Source organism: Heterodontus francisci, chromosome 4, assembly GCF_036365525.1.
Source record: "Heterodontus francisci isolate sHetFra1 chromosome 4, sHetFra1.hap1, whole genome shotgun sequence".
NCBI lineage: Eukaryota > Metazoa > Chordata > Chondrichthyes > Heterodontiformes > Heterodontidae > Heterodontus > Heterodontus francisci.
Window position 1 is genome coordinate 154,916,035 of NC_090374.1, and position 26,672 is coordinate 154,942,706.

A 26,672-nucleotide genomic window follows, 5' to 3' on the forward strand; every position below is an offset into this window, starting at 1 on the left:
CACTTCTACACACAAAAAGGTGGTAGAAGTTTGGAACTCTTCGGCATTCGGTAATTGTAAAATTTTAAAACTGAGATGGATAGATTTTTGTTGACCAAACATATTAATATGGAGCCATGGTCTCACTGGCAGAAAAGGCTAGCAGGGCTAAATGATCTACTCCATTTCTTAAGACTGTACCTTAGACAGTGCAGCATTCCCTCAGTACTGCATACGTGTTTGAAACAATAAATGTGACAATTGTTTTTAAAACAAAGACAGGTGAACTTAGTTAAATTTCAAAAATATTTATTTACAACTGAACATGCCTTTACAAAGACTACGGTAGTTTTTTTTTCATCAAAGCTATGCTAATTACATACTTTGGTCCTTGTAGAAAAGGAAAGCTATAACCCACAGGTTTTCAAAATAAAAACATTTTGCATACTTAATTCCAAGTGCAAAGGTTTGCAAAACTGATTGTAAACATCAATTGACTTCAATTTTAAATCTCCATGGTAGTCACAGCTCTAGCCTGAAAAAAAAATGGAAGAAAAAAAACTTTGGATTATGTTCTGAAGGAAAAGGTTAATAACCCATTTTGGACAGGGAAAGTTAAAACTGCGAAGACAGCAATATGCAGAATACATTGTAGAGGCTCCGAGAAGTTTCAGAAGGCCCTTTAAGGCCTCTAGTTCGTTAAAACTGATAGGGAAGAAAGGAGGTAAATTTCACAAGACTGAGAATCTAAAGTGATCAAAGACCGATGAAAGAGTTAGGGGAAAAACAGGACAGATACACAGCCTCAAAAGGGTCTGCACACAGATTAAGTTGTGGGGGAGGGGTCAAAACTACACGTTCCAATTATCCATAAAAAGTGAGATAATGACGTCTGGTTTAACATCTAGTGAAGTTGAGTGACACGCAACAATTAGCCAACCATCCATCATTAATGCCTACCCATGGTGGGTGATTTGACAAAGTGGGATTTCCATTAATTTTTACTCACACCCCAAATAGCAAGAAACAAATTAAGAATGGCACATTGTAGCAGGTCCAGCACTGAAGTCGAAAAGAGTCCAACGAAGCTCTGCCTAGAGGGTATTCCACCAGAAGAATTATGTGCCACTCAAGAGCTGATCACTCTGCTGCCTTGGCTTTGATTCCTTGATTTAAAGGCCATGTGCGATGCTTGTGCAAACTTTTTTAATGCTGTGTGCAATGTTGAATTATTAAAGATAACTTTGATTAAGATACAATAGTGCGACTATCTGGCTGGCCATGATCCAGGTTCGCAAATCACTAGAACATCTGTATGCCTAAAGTTCACACCTGCTACCCCAGACAAACAAGGCACTGTTTTCATTGTAGAAAGCATCATACAAGCACAAATTTTGTCCTTCACCAATATGGAAGAAGCTCAATAGAATGAGGGAAGAGAGAGGAAAGATGTAGAAAAGGGAACAAAGGACACCGCAGAATCAACATGGTGAACACAAGTATTTTTTCCTTCATGTGCAAGTATATAGGTTTGATATATATAAGATTACAAGTGTTTTAAGACATTTGTAATCTTTTAGGTGTTAAAAATGCAAATTTTTGAACGCTTGCCATGTGTACTGGCTGAAAAAGATAGCATTTAAGGGGAGACTTGATGTATACACAAGGGAGAAGGCAACAGGATAAGGTGAGGGGGGGGGGGGATGGGGTGGGGAGAAGTGGTTAGAGCAAGTTCATGTGAAATACAAACATTGATATAGGCCAAATGATCTGTTAGTATGAAAAATCACCACTTAAGTTATTCTTCTGGCCTCAAACTGACCTTGATCTACTAAATAACAATTTGTATATAATTGATTTAGCAAAGGCACACCAATTGGACCGAGTGATCTAAGGACACACCAGAAGTTACACATAGCTATATCTAGCAGAATGATTTGCATTACATATTTGCGCAGCAGTGATTTAAGAGCAACACTGTGGGAGATGTTTAAACAAAGAGTTCTGTTGTAAAGTAGCAGAAAGTGCTTCACTTCTTCAAAATTAGAGCTTTTGCTCATTTAATCTTTTTATATAAATTGAGGTAATTCTTCATAACAAAATTATACTTAAATTAATTGATGACAAACTAATAAATGTTCAAATGTTTTCCAGCTAGTATTTAAAACAATTAAACAGCCTTTTTTTGGTGACAAGGACTGGGCTCAAAAGTCAAATTATGCACAAACACTGCCCTGCAAACACATTGCATTTCAAAATGGTTCAATAGAAAATGACCACAGTATAAACAATTCTTTCACTGAAATTGCCTGTTGTAAAACATAAGTACACTGAATAGTTGCAAGAATTGAAATATATTCTTTTGCAGCAGGGTAATGTAGAGAATTCTACTCTGCATCTGTCACATCATGTTTGATATCAGGGTGACAAGAATTCCACTCCCAATGTACATCCAATTCCACATCCTTCATGTGAGGAGTACAAATACACACACACTTGGGGCATTTGAAGATCACAAAAGCAAATTTTATGACTATTTAAAAATCTGATAATATCTCACTCTATGCAAGTGGCAAGGTTTGAGTCAAATTATTTCCCTTGGCGAATCAGTCTCAATTTGGAACTTAAAAAAATATACATCAGATAATTACAGCTAAAATTAGCAATATAACCTGATACACATTACAAAATGGCCATTAACTTTGATTTCGTAGAACAATCTTTTCAAAACACCAGATAAAGGAACAACAACTATCGCTGATAACTAGTAATTAAAGCATGATTACATACAAGCTCTCCAAATTAGCAATAGGCCAACAGGCTGTGCAAATTTTTCAATAAAAAGATAACTAAGTAATAAACTTGTTGTGAAAGGGCAGCATCTGTTCATTCAGTAAAACAGCTCCAAAAGTGCAATGTTCTCATTTGTTCAAAAAGCAGTGATCACTTTTGACAATACACCATACACAAATAATTTGGTAAAAGGCTAATCAAGAGCTTGAAGACAGAGTTAAAGGCAACTGCAGATATGGACTTGGATAATTATGGCAGTTTATAACAGGAAAACAGACAGGCTGAATCAAACAGCAAGTAGCTCAGACTGATTGCTTTGCAGAGCTGCACAAAATACCAGGAGTGAAATGACACTGGAACTTTCCTCAATTTGAACAGTGAATCTTCATTAGATTGAGAGGTCACTGAGGGGAAAGTGAAAGGTTACCAACCAATTCTCCTTTGCTAAAGTTCCAAAATTCAATTACAGGATTGCTATTCCCAGCTACCCCTTGCAAAAACATTCAGGTGAATTTTCAGTTCTACTCCCCAGTTGCTGTAATTTCCTTGTATCACTGAAATTGCAGTGACAGAGAGGGAGAAGCTGTGAGCAAATTCACCCCCATAGAGGGGAGTTGTACAGAGGAATGAAATACTTCAAAGAATATTACTGAGAAAATGAAATAAACATATTGCACTGGGACAGTGCAACACAGGAAGGAGAAAATGGGAATGGCAACAAGTAAAGCAAAGCAGTGGATAGAGAAAAAGAACGTTGCTCAACCAGAAATCCACTGGTAGATGAGAGAATAGAGATGGACAGAAAAGTAAGGGAAGGACATCGATCAAGAGTTAAAATCCAAGATGAGATTAAGACAAAGGAATGGGAAAGGTTTAGGAAAACAGTAGGATCCCTGGAGGATCACAATGATGACATGATATTGGAAGATCAAAGGTGGTAATATCCTGACTTCCTACTGTCAGTGTTAGGAGGAAATCCCGTCCCTTCTCAATACATGAGGTTTACAGAGATGAGTGAGGAAATATGAAGTTAAAAATTACAAATACAGAGTTATTTAAGGAATTGGCCAACAAAATTGCCACATTTTTGTGTCATTCATTGGAACAGAAATATTGCCCAAGGAATAAGAACAAAAAAACACTGGGAACTACTTAAATAAAAACAGAAAATGCTGGAAATACTCAGCAGGTCCGGCAGCATCAGTGCAGAGAAAAAAAGAGTTAACATTACAGGTCTGTAATCTTTCATCAGAACTGGGAACTACAGGCCATTGTGCCTGAAACCTGTAGCATGTAAAACATGAGGGGCAATTTGGAAGAGGTAATAATGAAGCACTCAAATGCAGAAGTGGAAGTCAATGTGGGTTTACAGAAGAGAGGCCATGTCCGATAAATCTATTGGACTTAAAAGGATAACATATCTAATGGATAGACAGAACTCAGCAGATATTGTAAGCTAGGGGTCACTGCTTAAAAATAAGGGGTCGCACATTCCAAACAGATGAGGGGAATTTTTTCTGAGAGTCATGAGTCTTTGGAACTCTCTTCCTCAAAAGGCGGTGGAAGCAGTCTCTGAATATTTTTAAAGCAGGGGTAGATAGATTCTTGATAAGCAAGGGGAATAAAGGTTATTGGGGGTGGGCAGGAATGTGGAGTTGAGGTTACAATCAGATCAGCCATGATCTTATTGAATGGCAGAGCAGGCTTGTGGGGCCAAGTGGCCTACTCTTGCTCCTAATTTGTATGTTCATATGCTTCAATTTTAGCAGAGCTTCTGACAAAGTGATGCAGGCAGAATGGTTCAGGAGGTTGAAAAGCATAAAACAGGAGAGGACAGGAGCTTCTGCAGTAAATCAGAAATCAACTCATGCAGAAGCGAAGAGTAGTTCCACATGGGGCTACATCAGAATGAAAAAATGACAAGCAAGCGTTAGCCGGGGGGGGGGGGGGGGAGGGGAGAAGGGGGGCACTGTGTACACCAAATTAGAGTGGAGATATCCTGGCTTTGGAGTCAGAGTCATAATAGCACAGAAGGTTGCCATTCGACCCACAGTCCACGCTGGCTCTCTGTACAGCAATCCAATCAATCCCATTCCCCCACCCTATCCCAGTAGCCCTACAAATTTATCTCCAAGTGCCCCTCCAATTTCCTTTTGAAATCATTCATCATCTCCGCTTCCACGACCCTGGTAGGCAGCAAGTTCCAGGTTATCACTTGGTGTGTAAAAAAAAAGTTCCTGCTCACATCCTCCCTGCATCTCTTGCCCAAAACCTTTCATCTGTATCCCTTCATTCTTGTACCATCAGCTAATGGGAATAGCTTTTCTTTGTCTACCTTATCTCAACCTGTCATGACTCCTCCTCAAAATAAGGTTTCAATATTAACCCGCCCACATGTACAAGTTTAACTCAAATTCATGGCCTCCTCCTCCTCTGCAGAACCACATTTTTAAAAAATCTGCAATCTGTAACCTCTGATCTCAGCAGCTAAGCAACTGTAGATGTGAAGTACCCCAGTATACTTTAGGGCACATTCCTTCTGTCTCTGCAGAAATGGCTGCCTCAAAAATAGAATGGAGTAATTCTAACGAGCAGTGCACAGGCTGACAAAACCTTAAACCGCTAGCAGTCAAAACAATCGAAAATGCCAGACTCTGCAAGCCAGGATAACCTAAGTATGAGCCAGTCCCAAACTAAAAGAAAAGAATTACACTGGGAGATCAGCCACATTCAGAAATAAGTAATACCATTATGAACTGCCTCAACTGCTGTTAGTCTTTCATTCGAGCTCAACCAATAACGAGAAGGATAGTTGAAAAAACTACAAGACATTGTACAGAGGGACAGACATACAATACCTCAACGTACAGTCCAGCAACTACAGTTCACCAGAGTCAACTGCATTTAAACGTCTACAAAAGAAAATTTCTCAATAATAAGGAAGTTCCAGAAATAATAGAAGTGGTGTGTAAAGAATTATTGTTTGCAGAGATGCTAAGGCACAGCTGCAGCAGCTAATGTTACTGCCATAAATGCTGGCAACTCCTTTGGTGTTGCTTTGGTTATAATCCAGTGTTGCACTGATCATCCCACTCAAGGCTCTTTGGATGCTGATAGGGGACTGGCCATTCTATTCAAATCCTCTGCTCTTTAAAGCTATGGATAAAACTCAGTGCAGAAGTCAGGGATGGAGTTTTGATGCAACTTGCTAAATATATAATCCGAATCATTCTTTGGCTAAAAGTGGCAACAATTCTATCACTTACAACTTTGAAAAAAGCAATGTAGTTTTACTTGAGTGTGTGAAAGAGAGCAAGTGTGTTCATGCGCAATGTGTGCATGCATCCACACATTTTTTTTTCAAGAGTGCACACAGCATATGGGGTAAGTGTGCATGCACTGCATGATGCGAATGTGTTTGAAGTATGTGCACTGCACATAAGGGTGGGAGCGTGTGTCTGAATGAAGTATGTGTGCACGGGTACATGTATTTGTGAGAGACACAGATTGAATCAGACATAAAAATTACCTTCCATTTGCTTTCCAAATGTCTTGTTACAACTAAGCTATCATTTTCACATTGATCACATCAACCTGAAAACTGAATGTCATGGAAACACCATCGCCTCGAACCCGTATGATCCTAATATGATTTTCATTATATCTTCGTCACTGGGTCAACATCTTGGAATATCTTAACGAACACTATCATGGAAGCACCATTACCAGAAAGCTCACCACAACTTTCTCAGGGTAACAAGAACAGGCAACAAATGGAACCTTATCAGGACCACTCACATCCCAAGAACATGCAAAAAGAAAAAAATAGCAACCTAATCTAGTAGGGCTTGATGGAGAACACAGAACAAGCTGTGACTTTAACTACAGTAAGAGTGCAACCCAGGAAGCTTACTACGGCCAGTGCAGGAGAGGTTAATACGATTCCTGAAGGTTATCAGGGTTTATTTGAAGGGAAAGTAACCAGATATCCTTCGAGTGGGGCAAGCAAACCCATAGTGATTCTCTGGAACACAGGGGCCACCAGATCCCTTGTTATTAGGAAAAGGCCTGACCTTTTTCCCCCCCCCCCCACAGAAAGTGCAGTGAACACCTGTCAGGCAAACCCCCCTAACTGCCAAGACTGAGGCACACATTATTTTGCCATATGAACATTAAAACTTAAAATTGCAAGCCCCGGACTGGAAAGACATTTGCGTGGTAACAGACAGTGTTGGAACAAGGGACATCACATTTCAGTTATCACATTCTTCAGGCATCAGTGTGGGTACAAACAATAATCAGTATTACAAATAAATTAGCAATATTTCTAAAGTTATCCACAATAGAGCAAAATAACACAGATAATCAAAACTAAAAAGTAAGGTGGTTTAGCTGACGAATGATTGAAAACAGCAACATATTCAGAACAGTGAGAGAGTTCCTGAGAGTCTGAAAGTCAAACCTGGATTAGGAAACCTAATAGAAGATTATTTTTGCAGACATTTTTTAAAACCAATAAAATAGTTTTGAGATATACAAAGGTGTAATTTTATCCAACGTATGATGTTCAAATTCCTGGAATTTAGATGAAGAAATCTCAGTCGTATTCTGAATTTAACATCAGCTTTGATAAATGCAAGGAGGAAATGCAACATCTGAAAATAATTGAATAAGGCACATAGGGTGGTCAGCAAAAAGAAAAAGGCTCTTAAATTTAAGAACTCATTCAGTTGGTTTTTTTCAGGAAGTTCACCACCTTTGTTATCTTGAAGGAGGTCGTCTTCCGGGTCCACCGACATCCACATCAATAAATGTGTACAAGGGATATTTCTTGACCTCTAATACCTCATACTTGAGTGAATTTAAACCATCAAGCTGCATTGTCTGTCTCGTATGTGCAATTCTGGAAAACCTGTAATCAAATTTTTCAGAATAACTAACTTGCGCATTAGTAAGATCTCATTTCTAGCTACTAAAAATTACACATCCTAGAATTAACACTTAAGTGGAAAAGATGTAATTTACATTGCTCATCAGGCCTTTTTATTTTCACTGCAAGACTAATTTTACTGATGATTTAGAAATGTATAGGATAATCAAGGACTGCCAGCATGGATTTATTACTTGAAATATGTAACTTTATTTTGAAAAGGTGACCAATTGGATAGGCATAGGGAATGCAGTAGATGTGGAACTGGAATATGTGCAGGAGGCAGGGCTCCCGGCCAAAAAGGTGGGGGGAAACCCCGCCTCATCATTTTCGTGGCCCACCTGGAGTGATCCTCTTATGTTTTTCAATGAAAGATCCATGAGCTGGGATCCACATCATTTTAAAGACGGTAATGCTGCCTCCATGAGATGCCAGCCAATCAGAGGGCAGTCATCAATTTAAAATTTTCCCTAACAAACTAACAAAAGGTTAGGAGAAATTTCTTTATAGCTAGTTGTTGGCAGCATGGAATGGTTTGTCAGAGTAAAATATTGAGACAGAGACCAATGCATCTTTTAAGGTGAAAATGGATAAATATTTCAAGCTGAGCAAGTTACGGACTATGGATAGAGTGGAGCACTTGGATTTGTTTTATATTACTACAGAAAAGAGCATGCGCAGGCATAATGGACCAAATGATTGCTTTCCATGTTATAAACTTCTAATTCCATTACTTCCAACTGCCTTGCTTTCAATGGCTAATGTGCTTACAATATCCAAAGAGTGCAGAATAAGAATTTATTTGGAAATTCCTAGATTTGGAAAAGAGCAGTGTTCAAGGGTACAAGAAAGGAAGGAGTAACCCTCTAATACATGTACCCATCTTTACCCTAGGACATGGCACTTATTACTGGCTTAAACATCTTCTCTGGGAACATGTAAAGAGACTGACAGAATGAAAGAGTAGCAGCAGCCCTGATAGTAAAGGATGACACAAGGACACTAGTGAGAAAGATCCTGGCTCAGATCAGGAAGTAGAATCAGCATGGTTGAGACTAATAACAAGGGTCAGAAAACACTGGTAGGAGTAGTTTGTAGGCCCAAGTCATTATGCCATTGGACAGAGCATTAAGCAAGAAACAATTGGAGCTTGTAACAAAGTCTATGTAATAATAGTGGGGACTTTAATCTTCACATAGACTGCACAAATCAAATTGACAAAGATAGTCTGGAAGTTGAGTTTGTAGAATGCTTTGGTGACAGTTTCCTGGCAACAAGGTGTGGTGGAACCAACTAGGGGTAGTTATCTTTTTTTTTCATTCATGGAATGTCGGTGTCACTGGCCAGGCCAGCACTTATTGCTCATCCCTAATTGCCCTCGAGAAGGTGGTGGTGAGCTGTCTTCTTGAACCGCTGCAGTCCAAGTAGGGTACGTATACCAACAACACTCTTAGGAGGTTCCAGGATTTTTACCCAGCGACAGTGAAGGAACAGCGATATAGTTCCAAGTCAGGATAGTGTGTGACTTGGAGGGGAACTTGCAGGTGGTGGTGTTGCCATGCATTTGCTGCCCTTGTCCTTCTAGTTGGTAGAGGTCACGGGTTTGGAAGGTGCTGTCTAAGGAGCCTTGGTGCGTTGCTGCAGTGCATCTTGTAGATGGTACACACTGCTATCACTGTGCATCGGTGGTGGAGGGAGTGAATGTTTGTGGATGGGGTGCCAATCAAGCGGGCTGCATTGTTCTGGATGGTGTCAAGCTTCTTGAGTGTTGTTAGAGCTGCACCCATCCAGGCAAGTGGAGAGTATTCCATCACACTCCTGACTTGTGCCTTGTGGATGGTGGACAGGCTTTGGGGAGTCAGGAGGCGAGTTGCTCGCCACAGGATTCCGAGCCTCTGACCAGCTCGTAGCCACGGTATTTATATGGCTACTCCAGTTTCTGGTCAATGGTAGCCCCTAGGATGTTGATAGTGGGGGGTTCAGCGATGGTAATGCCATTGAATGTCAAGGGGAGATGGTTAGATTCTCTCTTGTTGGAGATGGTCACTGCCTGGCACTTGGGTGGCGCAAATGTTACTTGCCACTTATCAGCCTAAGCCTGGATATTGTCCAAGTTTGCTGCATAGAGATTCTTAGATCTAGTATTGTGCAATGTGGCAGGTTTAACTATTAATGTCATAGTAAAAGATCCTCTGGGAGAAAAAAAGTGATCATAATGCAACTGAATTCCATATTAAGTTTGAACGGGATATAACTCCAGCCCAAACAAAAATCTTTTTTAAAAAAACATAGCAATGAGGGGAGAGCTGGCTTAGGTTGATTGTGTAAAAGACTAAAGGTATGGCAGTAAATAAACAGTGGGAAATATTTAAAGAAACAATTAAAAATGTTCAACAAGAATACGTTCCATTAAAACATTTAAAAAAAACTTTAGATCCACCCCTGGCTTACTAGGGAAGTTAAGGATAGTCATAGAGTCATACAGCATAGAAACCGGCCCTTCGGCCCACCGCGTCCATGCCGACCATAATGCCTTATCTATACTAATCCCACCCGCCTGCATTAATTCCATATCCCTCTATGCCTTGCTCATTCAAGTACCTGTCCAGATGCCTCTTAAATGTCGCCACTGTTCCTGCCTCCACCACCTCCTCAGGCAGCTCATTCCAGATACCCACTATTCTTTGTGAAAAATTTACCCCTTTGATCCCCTTTAAACCTCCTCCCTCTCACCTTAAATCTATGCCCTCTAGTTTTAAATCACCCCTACCATGGGAAACAGACTCTGGCTATCTACCCTATCTATGCCTCTCAATTATATATACACCTCTATCATGTCCTCTCTCAGCCTCCTTCGCTCCAGGGAAAACAGGCCCAGCCTATCCAATCTCTCTTTATAACTCAAGCCCTCTAAACTAAGCAACATCCTTGTGAATCTTTTCTGCACCCTCTCTAGCTTGATCACATCTTTCCTGTAGTGCAGCGACCAGAACTGCACACAGTACTCCAAATGCGGCCTAACCAACGTTATCTACAACTGTAACATGACGTCCCAACGCTTGTACTCAGTGCCTCGGCCGATGAAGGCAAGCATGCCATATGCCTTCTTCACCACCCTGTCTACCTGTGTTGCCACTTTCAGGGAACAATGTACTTGCACCCCAAGGTCTCTCTGCTCAACACTACTCTCCAGAGCCCTGCCATTCACCGAATATGTCCTGCCCTGGTTTAACTTCACACTTGTCTGCATTAAATTCCATTTGCCAATCCCTTGCCCACTTTCCCAGTTGATCTATATCCTTTTGTAACCTTAGACAACCTTCTTCACTGTCCATTATACCACCAATTTTGGTGTCATCTGCAAACTTATTAATCATGCCCTTTACATTCACATCCAAGTCATTAATATATATGACAAACAACAGAGGGCCCAGCACCGATCCCTGCGGCACACCACTGATCACCGGCCTCCAATCTGAAAAATAGTATTAGATTAAAAGAGGCTTATAATGTTGCAAAGTATAGTAGTAAGCCTGAGGATTGGGAGTGTTTAAGAAACCAGTAAAGACCAAGAAGTTGATAAAAAAGGGAATAAATAGATTATGAGAGTAGATTAGCCAGGAATACAAGAACAGATTGTAAGAGCTTTTACAAGTATATAAAAAAGCAGAGTAGCCAAATTAAAACGATGATCCCTTAGAGGCAGAGACAGAAGTAATTATCACAGGGAACAAGGAAATGGCAGAGACGTTGAACATATATTTTGTCAGTCATTTATGGCACAGGAGGCAGCCATTCAGCCCACTGTGTCCATGCCAGCACTCCGTAGAGCAATCCAGTCAGTCCCATTACCCCGTTCTACCCCAGTAGTCCTGCAAGTTTATTTCAAGTGTCCATCCAATTTCCTTTTGAAATCGATTGTCTCTGCCTCCACCACCGTCGTAGGCAGGGAGTTCCAGGTCATTAGTCCTCGCTGCATAAAAATGTTCTTCCTCACATCCCCTGCCCAAACCTTAAATCAGTGTCCCCTAGTCCTTGTACCATCAGATGGTGGGGACAGTTTTTCTTGGTCTACCTTATCTAAAGTTGTCATAATCCTGTATACTTCTATCTAATCTCCCCTCACTCTCCTCTGCTCCACAGAGAACAATCCAACTTCTCCAAACTAACCCTTCAGCTAAAGTTCCTCAGCCCTGGAACCATTTTGGTAAATCTCCTCTGCACCCTCTCAAGGACCCTCATATCCTTCCTAAAGTCTGGGACCAGAACTGGACACAATACTCTAGTTGTGCCCTAACCACAGCTTTATAAAGGGTTCAGCATAACTTCCCTGCTTTGTATTCAATGCCTCTTTTTATGAAGCCCAAGATCCTATAAGCTTTAGTAACCACTCTCTCAATTTGTCCTGCCACCTTCAAAGATCAATGCACACGAAGACCGAAGTCTCTCTGTTCCTGCACACTCTTTAGAACTGTGCCATTAAGTATATGTAGCTTCTCCCCATTTCTTCTGCCAAAATGCAGGTACAGCAAGCAATTAAGGCAGCAAATGACATGTTGGCTTTTATTACAAGCGGATTGGAGTACAGGAATAAACAGGTATTGCTACAATTGTTTCGGGCTTTGGTGTGACCAAACTTGAAGAACTGTGTGCAGTTTTGTTCTTATACTTATGCTGGAGGAAGTACAGCGAAGGTTCAATAGATTGGTTCCTGGGATGAGAGGGTTGTCCTATGGTGAGGCTGAGTCAATTGGGTCTATACTCTCTGGAGCTAAAAAGGAGAGATGACCTAATTGAAACAGACAGGATTCTGAAGGGGCTTGACAAGGTAGATACCGAGTTTAGTTTAGTTTAGAGATACAGCACTGAAACAGGCCCTTCGGCCCACTGAGTCTGTGCCGACCATCAACCACCCATTTATACTAATCCTACACTAATTCCATATTCCTACCACATCCCCACCTGTCCCTGTATTTCCCTACCACCTACCTATACTAGGGGCAATTTATAATGGCCAATTTACCTATCAACCTGCAAGTCTTTGGCATGTGGGAGGAAACCGGAGCACCTGGAGGAAACCCACGCAGACACAGGCAGTACCCAGAATTGAACCCGGGTTGCTGGAGCTGTGAGGCTGCGGTGCTAACCACTGCGCCGCCATTTTTTTTTGCCGAACTGGACTTATTTTAAATTTACAGGAGTACAAAGATCTTCCATTATTGGATGTACTTCAAATTTCCTCTTCATCTTCATCTGCAGCAGTATCTGCACCAACCTCTTCATAATCTTTCTCCAAGGCTGCCCTGTCTTCACGGGCCTCCGAGAACTCACCCACATACCAATGCACAAAGGCACGTTTGGCGTACATCAGATCAAACTTGTGATCGAGGCGAGCCCAGGCTTCAGTGATGGCTGTAGTGTTGCTCAACATACACACAGCACGCTGCACCTTGGCCAGGTCCCCACCTGGCACCACAGTGGGAGGCTGGTAGTTGATGCCAACCTTAAAACCAGTTGGGCACCAGTCAACAAAATGAATGGTACGCCTGGTCTTGATGGTTGCAATGGCAGCATTGACATCTTTTGGCAACACGTCACCCCGATACAGTAAGCAACAAGCCATGTACTTGCCACGGCGAGGGTCACACTTGACCATCTGATTGCCTGGCTCAAAGCAAGAGTTGGTGATCTCGGCCACTGACAATTGCTCGTGGTAAGCTCTCTCAGCTGAGATCACAGGAGCGTATGTCACCAGAGGGAATGGATACGAGGATACGGCACCAAGTTTGTTTGGAATTCTGCCAAGTCTACATTCAGTGCTCCATCAAAACGGAGAGATGATGTGATTGACGACACAATTTGGCCAATCAGCCTGTTCAGATTGACGTAGCCTGGACTCTCAACGCCCAGTTGTTTCTCCTGGCTGGGGAATCTAGAACATGGGGGCACAGCCTCAGGATAAGGGTTGATCATTTAGGACTGAGATGAGAAGAAATTTCTTCACTTAGAGGGTTGTGAATCTTTAGAATTTTCTATGCCAGAGGATTGTAGAAGCTCCATCATTGAGTATTTTCAAAACAGAGATCAATAGATTTTTGATCTCTCAGGGAATCAAGGGATATGGGGAGTGGGCAGGAAAGAAGAGTCAAGGTAGATCAACCATGATCGTATTGAATGGCAGAGCAGGCTCAACCAGCCAAATGGTCTACTCCTGCTCCTATTTCTTATGCTTCACAAAGGAAGTTGTCACATTGTGATGCCTCCTCCTGAGGCCAATCTGCAGACAACTTGCACCAACAGGGATTTCCCTTAATGGCAAAGTGCACTTTCGCAAAACACTTCACATCACTACAGCCTTTCAAATCACCATGGCAGTATCAGCAAAATCAGTCAGTCGGATGTCCAAAGATGGATCGAGCACGTGATAGAGGTCTTGTTTGAAAGGAACAGCTTGTTCATCACTTGTGAAAAGATGGAATTAGTTTGGTGGGGTACAGAAATTTTCCAGGATGGCAGGATCGCTGTACGTGTCAAGTAATGATCGTCACATACAAGAGGAAACCCATCCCTGAACTTCAACTGCACTACCACTGCAGAATACAGCACCACCAGGGCGACGCAGTGGTTAGCACCGCAGCCTCACAGCTCCAGCGACCCGGGTTCAATTCTGGGTACTGCCTGTGTGGAGTTTGCAAGTTCTCCCTGTGTCTGCGTGGGTTTTCTCCAGGTGCTCCGGTTTCCTCCCACAAGCCAAAAGACTTGCAGGTTAGTAGGTAAATTGCCCCTAGTATAGGTAGGTGGCAGGGAAGTATAGTTAGGTGGCAGGGAAATATAGGGACAGGTGGCGATGTGGTAGGAATATGGGATTAGTGTAGGATTAGTATAAATGGGTGGTTGATGGTCGGCACAGACTCGGTAAGCCGAAGGGCCTGTTTCAGTGCTGTATCTCTAAACATCTTGAGGGCCAATGAAACATTTAACTGGAGCAACCGTATCAACACTGTGGCTACAAGAGCACAGTAGAGGCTGGGAACTCTGCACTCACTTCCTAACCCTTCTACATCTTTCCACCATCTACAAGGTTCAAGGTGACAGTGTGATGGAATACTTGCTTGGATGATGCTCAACACCATTCAAGACAAAACAGTTTGCTTGGTCTGAACCTCTGAACTTGATATCCATCCCCTCCATCACTAGCACACGATAGTTGCAATTTGTACCATCTAATGGATGAACTGAAAAAACTCAAAAATTTATTACAATGATATGATATAATGGGAACACATTACCTCCAAGTTCCCCACCATCCTGACTGACATATATTGACAATCCTTCGGAAACGGAGTGCAGATGGCAAGCAGAGTGTGGAGAAAGGAGTTTGGTGACTGGCAAGTTCGGTGAAGGGGGGCGGGGAAGGTGCGCTTTTTCCCTACTTTTTTGGTCCTGCACTATTTGGTTCTTGCTTCGGTGCAGTGGAAGGAGCTGGTTGGTGAGTAACTAAATAATCTGTAAAGTTAAGGTATGGCAGGGCAGCTCGGCCGAGTGGAAGATACAGCCTGTGGCATGTGGAAATCATGGACGCGCCACGTGTCCTAGACATCTGCAGGAAGTGTCCCCGGCTGCACAAGCTTGAGCTCCGGATTTCAGAACTCGAGCAGCGGCTGGAGTCACTGTGGTGCATTTGCAAGGCAGAGAACTACGTGGATAGTACATTTAGAGACGTGGTCAAAGCGCAGGTTAGGAGCATGCAGGCAGATAGGGAATGGGTGACCGCCAGGCAGCCTAAGAGAACCAGGCAGGTAGTGCACCAGTCCCCTGAAATGATCTCGCTTGCTAATCGGTTTTCCATTTTGGATACTGTTGAGGAGTGCAGTCAGAGCCAAGTTTGTGGCACCACAGGTGGTTCATCTGCACAGAAAGGGAGGAAGAAAAGTGCAAGAACAGTAGTGATAGGGAATTAGTTAGTTTGCGGAACAGATAGGCATTTCTGCGGCCGTAGACGTGACTCTAAGATGGTGTGTTGCCTCCCTGGTGCCAGGGTCAAGGATGTCACAGAATGGCTACAGGACATTCTTCTGGGGGAGGGTGATCAGCCAGATGTCATGGTCCATGTTGGCACCAAGTGACATAGGCAGGAAGGGGGATGATGACCTAAAAGCAGATCTTAGGGAGCTAGGAAGGAGATTAAAAAGCAGGACCGCAAAAGCAGTAATCTCAGGATTATGCCCAGTCCCACGTGCGAATGAGCATAGGAATAGGAGAATTGAGTGCTTGAACACGTGGCTGGAGAACTTGTTTTGGAGGGAAGGCATCAGATATCTGAGGCACTGGGACTGATTCTGGGGCAGGTGGGACCTGTACAAGATGGATAGGTTGCATCTTAGCGGGACTGGGACTAATACCCGCGCAAGGAGATTTGCTAGTGCTGTTGGGGAGGGTTTAAACTAGATTGGCAGGGGGATGGGAACCTGAGAGGGAGCTCAGTTTGGAGGAAAGCAAAACTGGTAACTTGTCAAGGGTTTGGGAACCAGAAACAAATATTAGAGGGGAATACCAAGGTACACAGAGTACTGGGGGAGATTGATAGCACTACAGTAGGGAACAGTAAGTTATTAGGTGGGGTCAGAGTAAGAGAGAAAGTAACAAAGTCTAAATCAGGGTTAATGTGCATGTATTTGAATGCATTGAGTGTGGTTAACAAGATTGGTGAGGTACAGGCGCAGATTGCCATGTGGAAATATGATGTTGTGGCTATAACACAGACCTGGCTCAAAGGAGGACAGGGCTGGGTGTTAAATATTCCTGGATACAAGGTGTTCAGGAAAGATAAGGAAGGGAAAAAAGGGGGGAAGGAGTGGCAGTATTGATTAAGGAGAGCATTGCAGTGTTGGAGAAAAAGGATGTCCCAGAGGGGTCGAGGACAGAATCAATTTGGCAGGAGCTAAGGAACAAAAGAGGTGCAGTTACATTGCTCGATGTTGTCTAGACGCCACCAGCTAGTGGGAAGGACGTGGAGGAACAAATGTGCAAGGAAATTACAGAGAGGTGCAAAGATTATAGGGTTGTTATAATGGGGATTTTAATTATCCAAACATAGGCTGGGATAGTAGTCGTGTAAAGGGCAGTGAGGGGCAAGAGTTCCTAAACTGTGTTCAGGAAAATTTTCTACAGCAGTATGTTGCTAGTCCAATGAGAAAGGAGGAACTGCTAGACCTGGTGCTTGGGAAGGAGGTGGGCCAAGTGGATCAAGTATCAGTAGGAGAGTATTTAGGGGACAGTGATCATTGTATCATAACGTTTAGGCTGACTAGGGAAAAGAACCAAGTACAATCCAGAGTAAGAATAATTAACTGGGGGAAAGCTAACTTCAAATAGGTTAAGAATGGAACTGGGGCAAATAAATTGGAGTCAAAGGTTGGCAGGAAAACCAGTAGCTGAACAATGGGCTACCTTCAAAGAAGAGATAGTTCCGGCACAGTCAAGGTATGTTCCCTCGAAGAGGAAAGGTAGGGCAAACAAATCTAAAGCTCCCTGGATGACAAAAGAGGTAGAGATTAAGATAAAGAAGAAAAAGTGTGCTTATGATAGATGCCAGGTAGAAAATACTATTGCGAATGAGGCTGAATATAGCAGGTGCAGAGGGGAAGTGAAAAAGCAAATAAGAGAAGCAAAGAGAGAACATGGAGAGATTGGCAGCTAGCATTAAAGGAAATCCCAAAGTTTTCTCTGGACATTTAAATAATAAAAAGGTGGTAAAAGGAGGAGTGGGGCCAATTAGGGACCAGAAAGGGGATTTACACATGGAGGCAGAGGGCATAGCTGAGGTAATAAATGAATACTTGCATCTGTCTTTACCAAGGAATATGCAACCCAGGCAATGTTGAAAAAGGAGGTAAATCAGGCATAGCAGGGTTTAAAATTGATAAAGAGGAAGTATTAGATAGGCTGTCTGTACAGGAGCAGAGGGACCTGGGGGTATATGTGCATAAGTCATTGAATGTGGCAGGACAGGTTGAGAGAGCAGTTAATAAAGCATACAGTATCCTGGGCTTTATTAACAGGGGTATAGAGTACAAGAGCAAGGAAGTTATGTTGAACTTGTATAAAACACTAGTTCAGCTTCAGCTGGAGCACTGCATCCAGTTCTGGGCGCCACACTTGAGAAAAGACGTGAGGGCACTGGAGAGAGTACGGAAAAGATTCACGAGAATAGTTCTAGGGATGAGGAATTTCAGTTTTGAAGATAGATTGGAGAAGTTAGGACTGCTTTCCATGGAAAAGAGAAGGCTGAGAGGTGATTTGATAGAGGTATTCAAAATCATGAGTCTGAACAGAGTAGATAGAGAGAAACTGTTCCCACTCATGAAAGGATTGAGAACGAGGGGGCACAGATTTAAATTAATGGGTAAGAGAAGCAAAAGTGACATGAGAAAAAACTTTTTCACGCAGCGAGTGGTTAAGGTCTGGAATTCACTGCCTGAGCTGTGGTGGAGGCAGGTTCAATTGAAGCATTCAAGAGGGAATTAGACTGTTATATGAAAAGGAATAATTTGCAGGATTACGGGGAGAGGCAGGGGAATGGAACTGAGTGAATTGCTCTTTCGGAAAGCTGAATGGCCTCCTTTTGCACTGTAACAATTCTGTGATTATGATTCGTGGTTACTGAAGCAATAGCATGGAATTCTCTACCTAACACCATTGCAGGGGTCCACAGCCACCAAGATTTCAGTAGTACTCAGGGCAATAAATACAGCTTTGTCAGTATTGCCCACATAGTCATTTATTGCACAGAAGGAGGCCATACAACCAGAGTCCCATGAATAAATAACAAAGTTGGCATCCATTGTGCTCTGCAGACCTTAAAGCCTGACTACCACCTCCTGGCAGGTAAGCTGCAGTGTTGTCCCCTTAGGAGGGTGCATGAACAGGGCAAACCATACCATACGGTAACACATCCACTTTGCCAGCCATTTAACAGGAGGGATTTGTGGCTGCTCAGCACCCTCATTTGCCTGCTCTGTTTTGTTCCTCCACATTGAAATTACTTTCACTTCATTTTTACCTTGGTAGGCCTATACATTATATGCAGCCATTTAACTTTTGAGTACAACCCTTAAGATTTTTTACAACTGATGGGCGATTTCCTGAAGTGCTACATTAATTAGGAAAAGATCAAATGACCACCTGAAAGACCAGATCCTGAATGTACAATTTAACAATGAGGCAAGATGTTGAATCCTCATCATTCTCTGTTGAATCGGCACAAGTCAAAGACACAGATGAGCAAAAATAATATGCCTGTCTGGAGATACAGAAGGATTTCTTGCAGTTTTGAACTACAATGAACTATGAACTTTAGTCCTACATGAGTACATTGTCCACCTCTGGGATCCAAGGCTGAAATCCAGTCTAGATGGGATCAAATTACCAAACTCTCCAATAACAGCAACTAAAGTGCAATTAATTTGGGTGGTATAGAGTCAGTCCATTATTTGACTAAATTAGCAGCGTCGCTCAGAGAAGCCACAAGGATGAAGGCAATGGTAGAACTAGAATAAGCATTGGGGATCACCAAGGAAAACAAAATTAGGTTCAACATTAAAAAAAGGACACAAAGAGCAAAGATTTGCAGGGAAATTATTGAGAGGTGCATGAACTATAGATTAGTGATAATGCAAGACTTTAAGTACCTTAGTATTGAATGGGGTAGTGATTAAGAGCAAACAGGGGAGGAATTTCAGAAGTGTGTTCAGGAGAACTCTATTGATCAGTATGTTTCCTGCCCACCAAGGAAGGAGGCATTGCTGGAGCTAGTCCTGGGAAATGAAGTGGGCCAAGTAGGGATTGTCACAGTGTGAAAGCATCTCAGAAACAGTTATCATAATATCTTGAGGTTTAGACTGGTTGTGGAGAGGGAAAGGAGTAATCTTTAATAAAAATATTTAACTGGAAATGGGATAATTTCAGCAAATTGAGGTGGAATCCGGCCCAGGTAAATTGGAGTCAAAGTTTGGCAGGCTGAAATATAACTGAGCAAGGGATGGCCTTTAAAGCAGATATGGTTAGGGCATTGTCTAGGAGCATTCCCACAAAGGGAGGGGGGGCGTGGGGGGAGGGAGAAAAAAAAGAGGTTAACCAAAGCCAGGTCTTCCTCGATGATGAAGAAGTAAGAGTGTAGGATGAAGGAGAAAAATGGATATGATAGATGCCAGCTTGATAATAAAAGGGAAAATCAGGCTGAATATAAAAAAAGGAGTACAGAGAAGTGGAAAAGGAAATAAGAGGGGTAAAGAGACAGGGCAAAAATAAATTGGCAGTTAAAATGAAAACTTTTACTGTTCATGAAGATCTCAGAGGAACAGTGGAGCCCATCAGGGATAAAATGGAGATCTAGTGGTGGAGGCGTAACGCATGGCTGAGGTACTAAGTGAATATTTTGCATCGGTCTTTACTACAGAAAAGGACTTTGCCAAAGCTATAGTAAATAAGGAAGTTGTTGGGATACTGGAAGAAATAAAAACAAAGTGGTATTGGAAAATCTGGCAGTAACTAAAGTGGATAGACCACTCAGCCCAGGTGGGATGCACTGCATCCTAGGTTGCTGAGGGAAGTAAGGGTAGAAATTGCAGGGGAGCTGCTCAGAATCTTTCAATCTTCCTTAAATGCAGAGGACAGGAGGAATGAAAATGTTACACCCTTGTTCAAAAAAAGGAGAGAAGGATAAACTTTGCAATTACGAGCCAGTCTGAACAACTGTGGTGAGGAAGCTTTTGGAAAAAATAATCCAGGAAAAAGTCACCTGGCCAACCAAGCAGGGCCAAGCAAGGGAAAATAGTATTTGAACTTAACTGAATTTTCTGATGTTACAGACAGGAGCAATTTGGGCAGTTGGTGTTGTGTATATGGACTTTCAAAAGGCATTCAAAAAAGTAAAACATATTATGCTCGATAGCAAACTTAAAGTCCATGGATAAAAGTAGCAGCAGTGCAGATACATGGTTATGGAATAGGAAACAGAAATGTGTAAATGGCTGTTTTTTCCAGCCTGAAGGGAGGTAATGCAGTGGTGTTCCCGGGGTTCCCTACTAGGACCATTGCTGTTTCTGATACACATCAATGGCTTGGACTTGGGGGTGCAGAGCACAATTTTGAAATGTAGTAAACAGTGAGGAAAATAGTAATAGACTTCAAGAGTACTTCGACAGTTTGGCGGAATGGGCAGACATATGGCAGATGAAATCCTATGCAGAAAAAAGTGTGAGGTGATACATTTTGGTCGGAAGGAGGAGGGACAAACCAAGCTAAATGTTACAGTTTTAAAAGGGGTGCAAGAACAGAGACCTCCAGGTGTTTGTGCACAAATCTTTGAAGGTAGCAGGACACGTTAAAGCTGTTACGAAGGCACATGGAACCCTAGACTTTATCAATAGAGGTGGAGTACAAAAGCCAAGAAGTTATGCCAAACACATATAAAATACGTTCGGCCCCAGCTGGAGGATTGTGTCGAATTCAGGGCACCACACTTTAGGAAGGACATGAAGGTTTTGTAGCGGGTACAGAAGAGATTTACTGGAATGGTTCCAGGAATAAGGGATTACAATTGTGTGGATAGGCTGGAGAAGCTGGGGCTGTTCTCTTTGGAGCATGGAAGGCTAACAACAGATTTGATAAAAGGTATTTAATGTCATGAAAGCTTTAGATAGAACAAAGAAAGAGAAACTATTTTCAATGGCTGGAAGGTTGAAAACTAGAGGGCACAGATATAAGGCAAAAGACCCAGAGGTGACATGAGAAGTGACTGGTTAGGATTTGGAATGCGCTGCCTGATAGGGTGGTGGAAACAGATTAAACAACCACTTTCAAAAAGGAATTGCATAAATATTTGAGAGAGAAACAATTGCTAGTATATGGGGACAGACCCAAGCAGATAGATGGGTCCAATGGCCTCCTTCAATGCCATTATTCTATAAACATACTGGACTGGAAAAAACAAATTTCAATGAGATAAAAGGGAAATAAGCCCAGCTTACAATCCAGGCAAGAAAAATGCTGAAGCTTTGTCAACAATGATTGTCCTCTTCGAAGGAAGGGACATGCAGCACACATACATTTTTGGCACCAAAATTCATAATTTTATGCAAAAAAAGCATAATGAGGACTTAAGGCTGCCCTTCTAACACAAGTCACTCTGTAACCTGGAGAGACAAGGCATATCTATCTGCTGTACTATTAAAATGTGTGCGCGCGCCTGTGACTGCATCAATAATATTGTAATTCTGTAGTGGGCCTGTTGCTGAGTGATCTGTTCGTCCTGGATCAAACATACTCTGCTGAAAACACACGAGGGCTGTTGAAGAAAATCACAGCCGAATTCCTGCCTGACTTCATATGAAGCATATGGTTGGGAAACCAAAAGAGTTGGTTCACATCTAGGTCTGAATAAAGAAAGGTGTACAGCAAATCAATACACAAGTCCTTCATGAACTAAAATATCAGAGCAGGTGGAAGAGAAAGAGCTTACAGAACAAGATTAGAATACCAAAGTGATAAGCCACAAGGGAGGTAGGACTCCAACTCTGACCACACAACGTTTGGCACCACTCACCAGGGGCAGTGAGATTAGTAAGAACCCAAATCACCCAAAATCCTTTAGCCACAGCCCAGCAGATCAAATGGATTTTTCTAAAATCCCTGTAGTCGTTACATGTTAGCCATACAAAGAGACAGGCTGCTAGGATAAACCAAGACTGGTAATGGTTTAGTGGGGAAAGCACATAAATTCCAGTATTCCTCTGATGAAAGGTCACCGACCTGAAACGTTAACTCTGCTTCTCTCTCCAAAGATGCTGCCACACCTGAGTACTTCCAGCACTTTGTTTTTATTACAGTATTCCTCTGCCTGGCCTTTCTACTTAATATGGTATTCACATTTTTGCCCTGATTCATACAGCAGTACTTACAGTGCAACACAAGCAAAGTACTGCAGATGCTAGAAATTTGAAATAAAACTAGAAAATGCTGGACAAGCTCAGAGAAAGAGTTAATTTTCTGATGAACTTAACTGAGCCTGAAATTAACTATTTCTCTCTCCAGACCAGCTGACTGCTGCCAGTATTAATCAGTATTTAGAGCGTGTTTTGTTGTTTAGACAGAAGACAACTTACCTCTGAGGGTTAGGTGCATTGTTTTCATCCCTGTTATGTCTAATCATTCGACATTTCCCTATTACACCGTCTGGGCGTGAAATCCCCATGCCTTTGAAAACGATCCTATTTGGAAAGGAAAAAAAGTTTTAAAAAATCAACTCCTCCAATGCCTCTCCACCATTGTTCAACTGGGTTGGACGACGCTCACCTGGTTCCATTCTTATCTAATCAGCCAGAGAATCACCTGTGATGGTTTCTCTTTCCACTCCTGCACCATTACCACTGGTGTCCCAAGGATCTATCCTTGTCCCCACCCCCAGTTTCTCATCTCCATGCTGTCCATCAGCAACATCAGAAAACAGTTAGTTTCCAAATGTGTTGACGACACCCAACTCTAACGCACCATCACCTCTCTCGGCCCTTGCACGGTCCATAAATTGTAAATACTAGCAAAACTGAAGCCATTGTCTTCGCGACCCCCGACAATCTCCATTCCTCAGCCACGGACTCCATTCTTCTCACTGGCACCTGCCTTAAACTGAAACCAGTTTGCAACCTTGGTGCACATTTTATCCCAAGATGCGCTTCCTACCCCACATCTGTGCCATCACAAAGACTGCATATATCCGCCTTTGTAACATCACCCAATTTCGCTCCCGTCTCAGCTCATCTGTTGCTGAAAACCTCATCCATGTCTGTGTTACCCATAGACTTGACTATTCCAATGCACACCTGACCAGCTCACACATTCCACCCTCCATAAACCTGTCACTCAAAACCCTGCTGCCCACATCCTAGCTCACATAAAGTCCATTCATCCATCAACCCTGTGTCTACTTGCCTACAGTGACTCCTGGTTAAACAACAACTTGATTTTAAAATTCTTATTCTTGTTCTCAAATTCCTCTGGGTCGTGCCCCTCCCGATCTCTAATCTCCTCCAGCTCCATAACCCTCAGAGATATCTGCACTCTAAGTCTGGCCTTTTGGGCATGGCCGATTTTAATCACTCACCATTGGTGGCTGTGCCTTCAGCTACCAAAGCCCTCAGCTCTGGAATCCCCTCTTGGCCTCTCTTTCAGCCTTTAAGATGCTCCTTACACCTACCTCTGACCAAGCCTTTGGCTATCTGCCCTAATACCTCCTTATGGTGTCAAGCTTTGTTTGACAACACTCCTGTGAAACACCTTTGGAAGTTTTATGTTAAAGGCGCTAAGTAAATAAAGCTATTGTTGTCATACCCCTGTACCAGTAAATTTAGGAGTTGTGTGTGTAATACACAATGTAATGGGCTAGAATTTGCTGTAGCAATTCAATGAATCACCCCTGCAACCCACAGTGCAAAAATGTATGCATAGAATAGTATAGCAGAGAAGCTGGCCATTCAGCCCCTCGAGTCTGCACTGGCTCTTTCAAAGAGCAATCCAGTTAGTCTCAAATGGATTCTTACCTCATATCCCTACAACTTTTTCTCTTTCAAGTGTTTATCCAATTCCTTTTTGAAGGCTATTAAATCTTTATCCACCAGCAGGCAGTGCATTCCAATTTTACTCATTGCATAACATTTTTTTCCTATGTAACCTCTTGTTCTTTTGCCAATCTCCTTAAATCTTTGCCCTCTCATTATGAATCCTTTAACCTTTCAAGGTTGCTGAAAGTGCAAACTGATAACAATGCAACGAGGGAAACAGATTTTACTAGTTAAGGAGATGCGCTAAGGATTGGGATGTAAACACTGGAAGGACTAAAGAACAGCATGAATTAGAGGGCATAAATTCAATGCCAAATGAGGTACAGAAAGAGAAATAAACGGAGGGAAAGGAGGATTAGATTAATAGAGAAGAGGGAGACAGAAAGGAAAAGTAAAAAATCCAGCCCATTGCAATGTCGATGCAATACTGAGGGAGTGCTAAGTTGGGCCTTGTCTGGCAGCCCAGGTGGAACAGATCCTATGACACCATTCGAAGGAGAGAAATTCTCCTGGCAGACATTTAACCCTCATTCACCACCAAAATTGATATTTGGTCATTTCTGCTATTTCTGGAAGCTTACTATGCATAATGTGGCTGCTGTAATAACCAACAACAGTGACTACACTTGCAACAAACATAATATAGGAGTCTTTTACCATGTAACAATGTATAATATTCCTGTATTATCGAACACACTGAATGTCACACTGCATGATCCTTCTCTATTATACAATATATTGCGCGTCACACAGTATAACTCCTGTATTAACAACATTGTGTCACATGGTAAAACACTTGAGTGTCACAAAATATAATGCTACACTAATCCACTGTTACACAGTTGAAAGCTTCTAAAATGTATTATATACATTACATTTTGTGTTACACAATGCAATGCTCTAATGTAGGGAAAGGGTTAACGGACTGGCTACGAGCTCAGATAAGTGCTTGTTATACTGAAATAGGATGGGTGCGGTATGGTGATACTTGCTGAATTACTGATACCTGCTGAACTGAACAGAACAATTTGGATTGAATGGAACTGTTCGTTGCAGCAAACTGGTTGAAATGAGCAGAGGCTGATCAAAACCAGACAGGTAAACAACAACATAAGAGCAAAATACTGCAGATGCTGGAACTCTGAAATGAGAACAGGAAGTGCTGGAAATACTCAGCAGGTTTGGTAGCATCTGTGGAGAGAAACAGAGTTAATGTTTCAGGTCTGCGACCCTTCATCAGAACTGGCAAAAGTTAGAAATGTAACAGTCTTTGAGCAGGTGAAAGGGTTTGGGAGGGAAGGACAAGGAGGAAGGACTGTGATAGGACGAAAGTGGGGGGGGGGGGGGGGGGGAAGAGAAAAAAAAGAGATTAAATGACAGGTGTCATGGAACAGAATGCAAATGGAGTGCAAAATAGTTGTAGCAAAAGATAAAGCAACGAGTCCAAAGAGAGTGCTAATGGCAGAATAATGAAAAAGCTCTGTATGAAAACAAAAACATGAAAAATAAGTTAAGACTAGCACATGGTCAAAAATAAATAAATAAATTAGATGTATATCATCAAAAACTTTGCTTTCAATTTCCACCCTTCTCTCAACTTCACATGGTCCATCTCCGACACTTCCCTTCCCTGACTTCTCTGTGTCCATCTCTGGGGATAGGCTGTCCATGAGTATTTATTACAAGCCCACTGACACCCACAGCTACTTTGACTACACTTCCTCACCCAGCTTCCTGTAAGGATTCCATTCCGTTCTCCCAGTTTCACCCTCTCTGACGCATCTGTTCTGATGATGCTACCTTCCACAAAAGCACCTCAGATAGGTCTTCCTTTTTCTCAACTGATTCCCTCGCACAGCTGTTGACAGGGTCCTTGACCGTATCTGACCCACTTCCCGCACTTCTGCCTTTCCCTCCCTCCCAGAACTGCGACAGGATTCGCCTTGTCCTCACTTTCCAACCCACCAATCTCCACGTCCAAAGGATCATCCTCTGCCATTTTCGCCATCTCCAGGGTGATGCCACCACCAAACACATCTTCCCATCCCCTCCTGTCAGCATTTCAAAGGGACCGTTCCCTCCGTAACACCCTGGTCCACTCCCCCATCACCCCTGCCACCTCCTTCCCATGCAATCGCAGGAGGCGTAATATACCTGCTCTTTTACCTCCTCTCTCCTCACTATCCAAGGCCCCAACCACTTCTTCCACGTAAAGCAGCAATTTACATCTACTTCTTTCAATTTAATACACTGCATTCGCTGCTCACAGTGCGGTCTCCTCTACATTGGGGAGACCAAATGCAAATTGGGTAACTGCTTTACAGAACACCTCCGCTTAGTCTACAAATATGATC

At 42.4% G+C, this 26,672-nt stretch overlaps 2 protein-coding genes across 2 annotated transcripts in view; both read right to left on the bottom strand.

Moving 5' to 3' along the window:
- Nucleotides 1-271: 271 nt before the first annotated feature.
- LOC137368836 (beta-1,4-galactosyltransferase 1-like) overlaps nucleotides 272-26,672 on the bottom strand; it is a 59,138-nt gene continuing 32,737 nt past the window's right edge. The window contains exons 7-8 of the mRNA XM_068029042.1: nucleotides 22,867-22,971; nucleotides 272-7,684 (exon numbers count right to left, since the gene is read on the bottom strand). Of these exons, the coding sequence (XP_067885143.1) occupies nucleotides 7,534-7,684; nucleotides 22,867-22,971 (256 nt within the window). The 3' untranslated portion in view covers nucleotides 272-7,533. The remainder of the gene's footprint in view (nucleotides 7,685-22,866; nucleotides 22,972-26,672) is intronic.
- Nucleotides 12,933-13,675, bottom strand: LOC137368607 (tubulin alpha chain-like). Its single transcript, XM_068028752.1, is given in 2 exon segments — nucleotides 12,933-13,462; nucleotides 13,465-13,675. Coding segments are annotated over 2 exon segments (741 nt in total).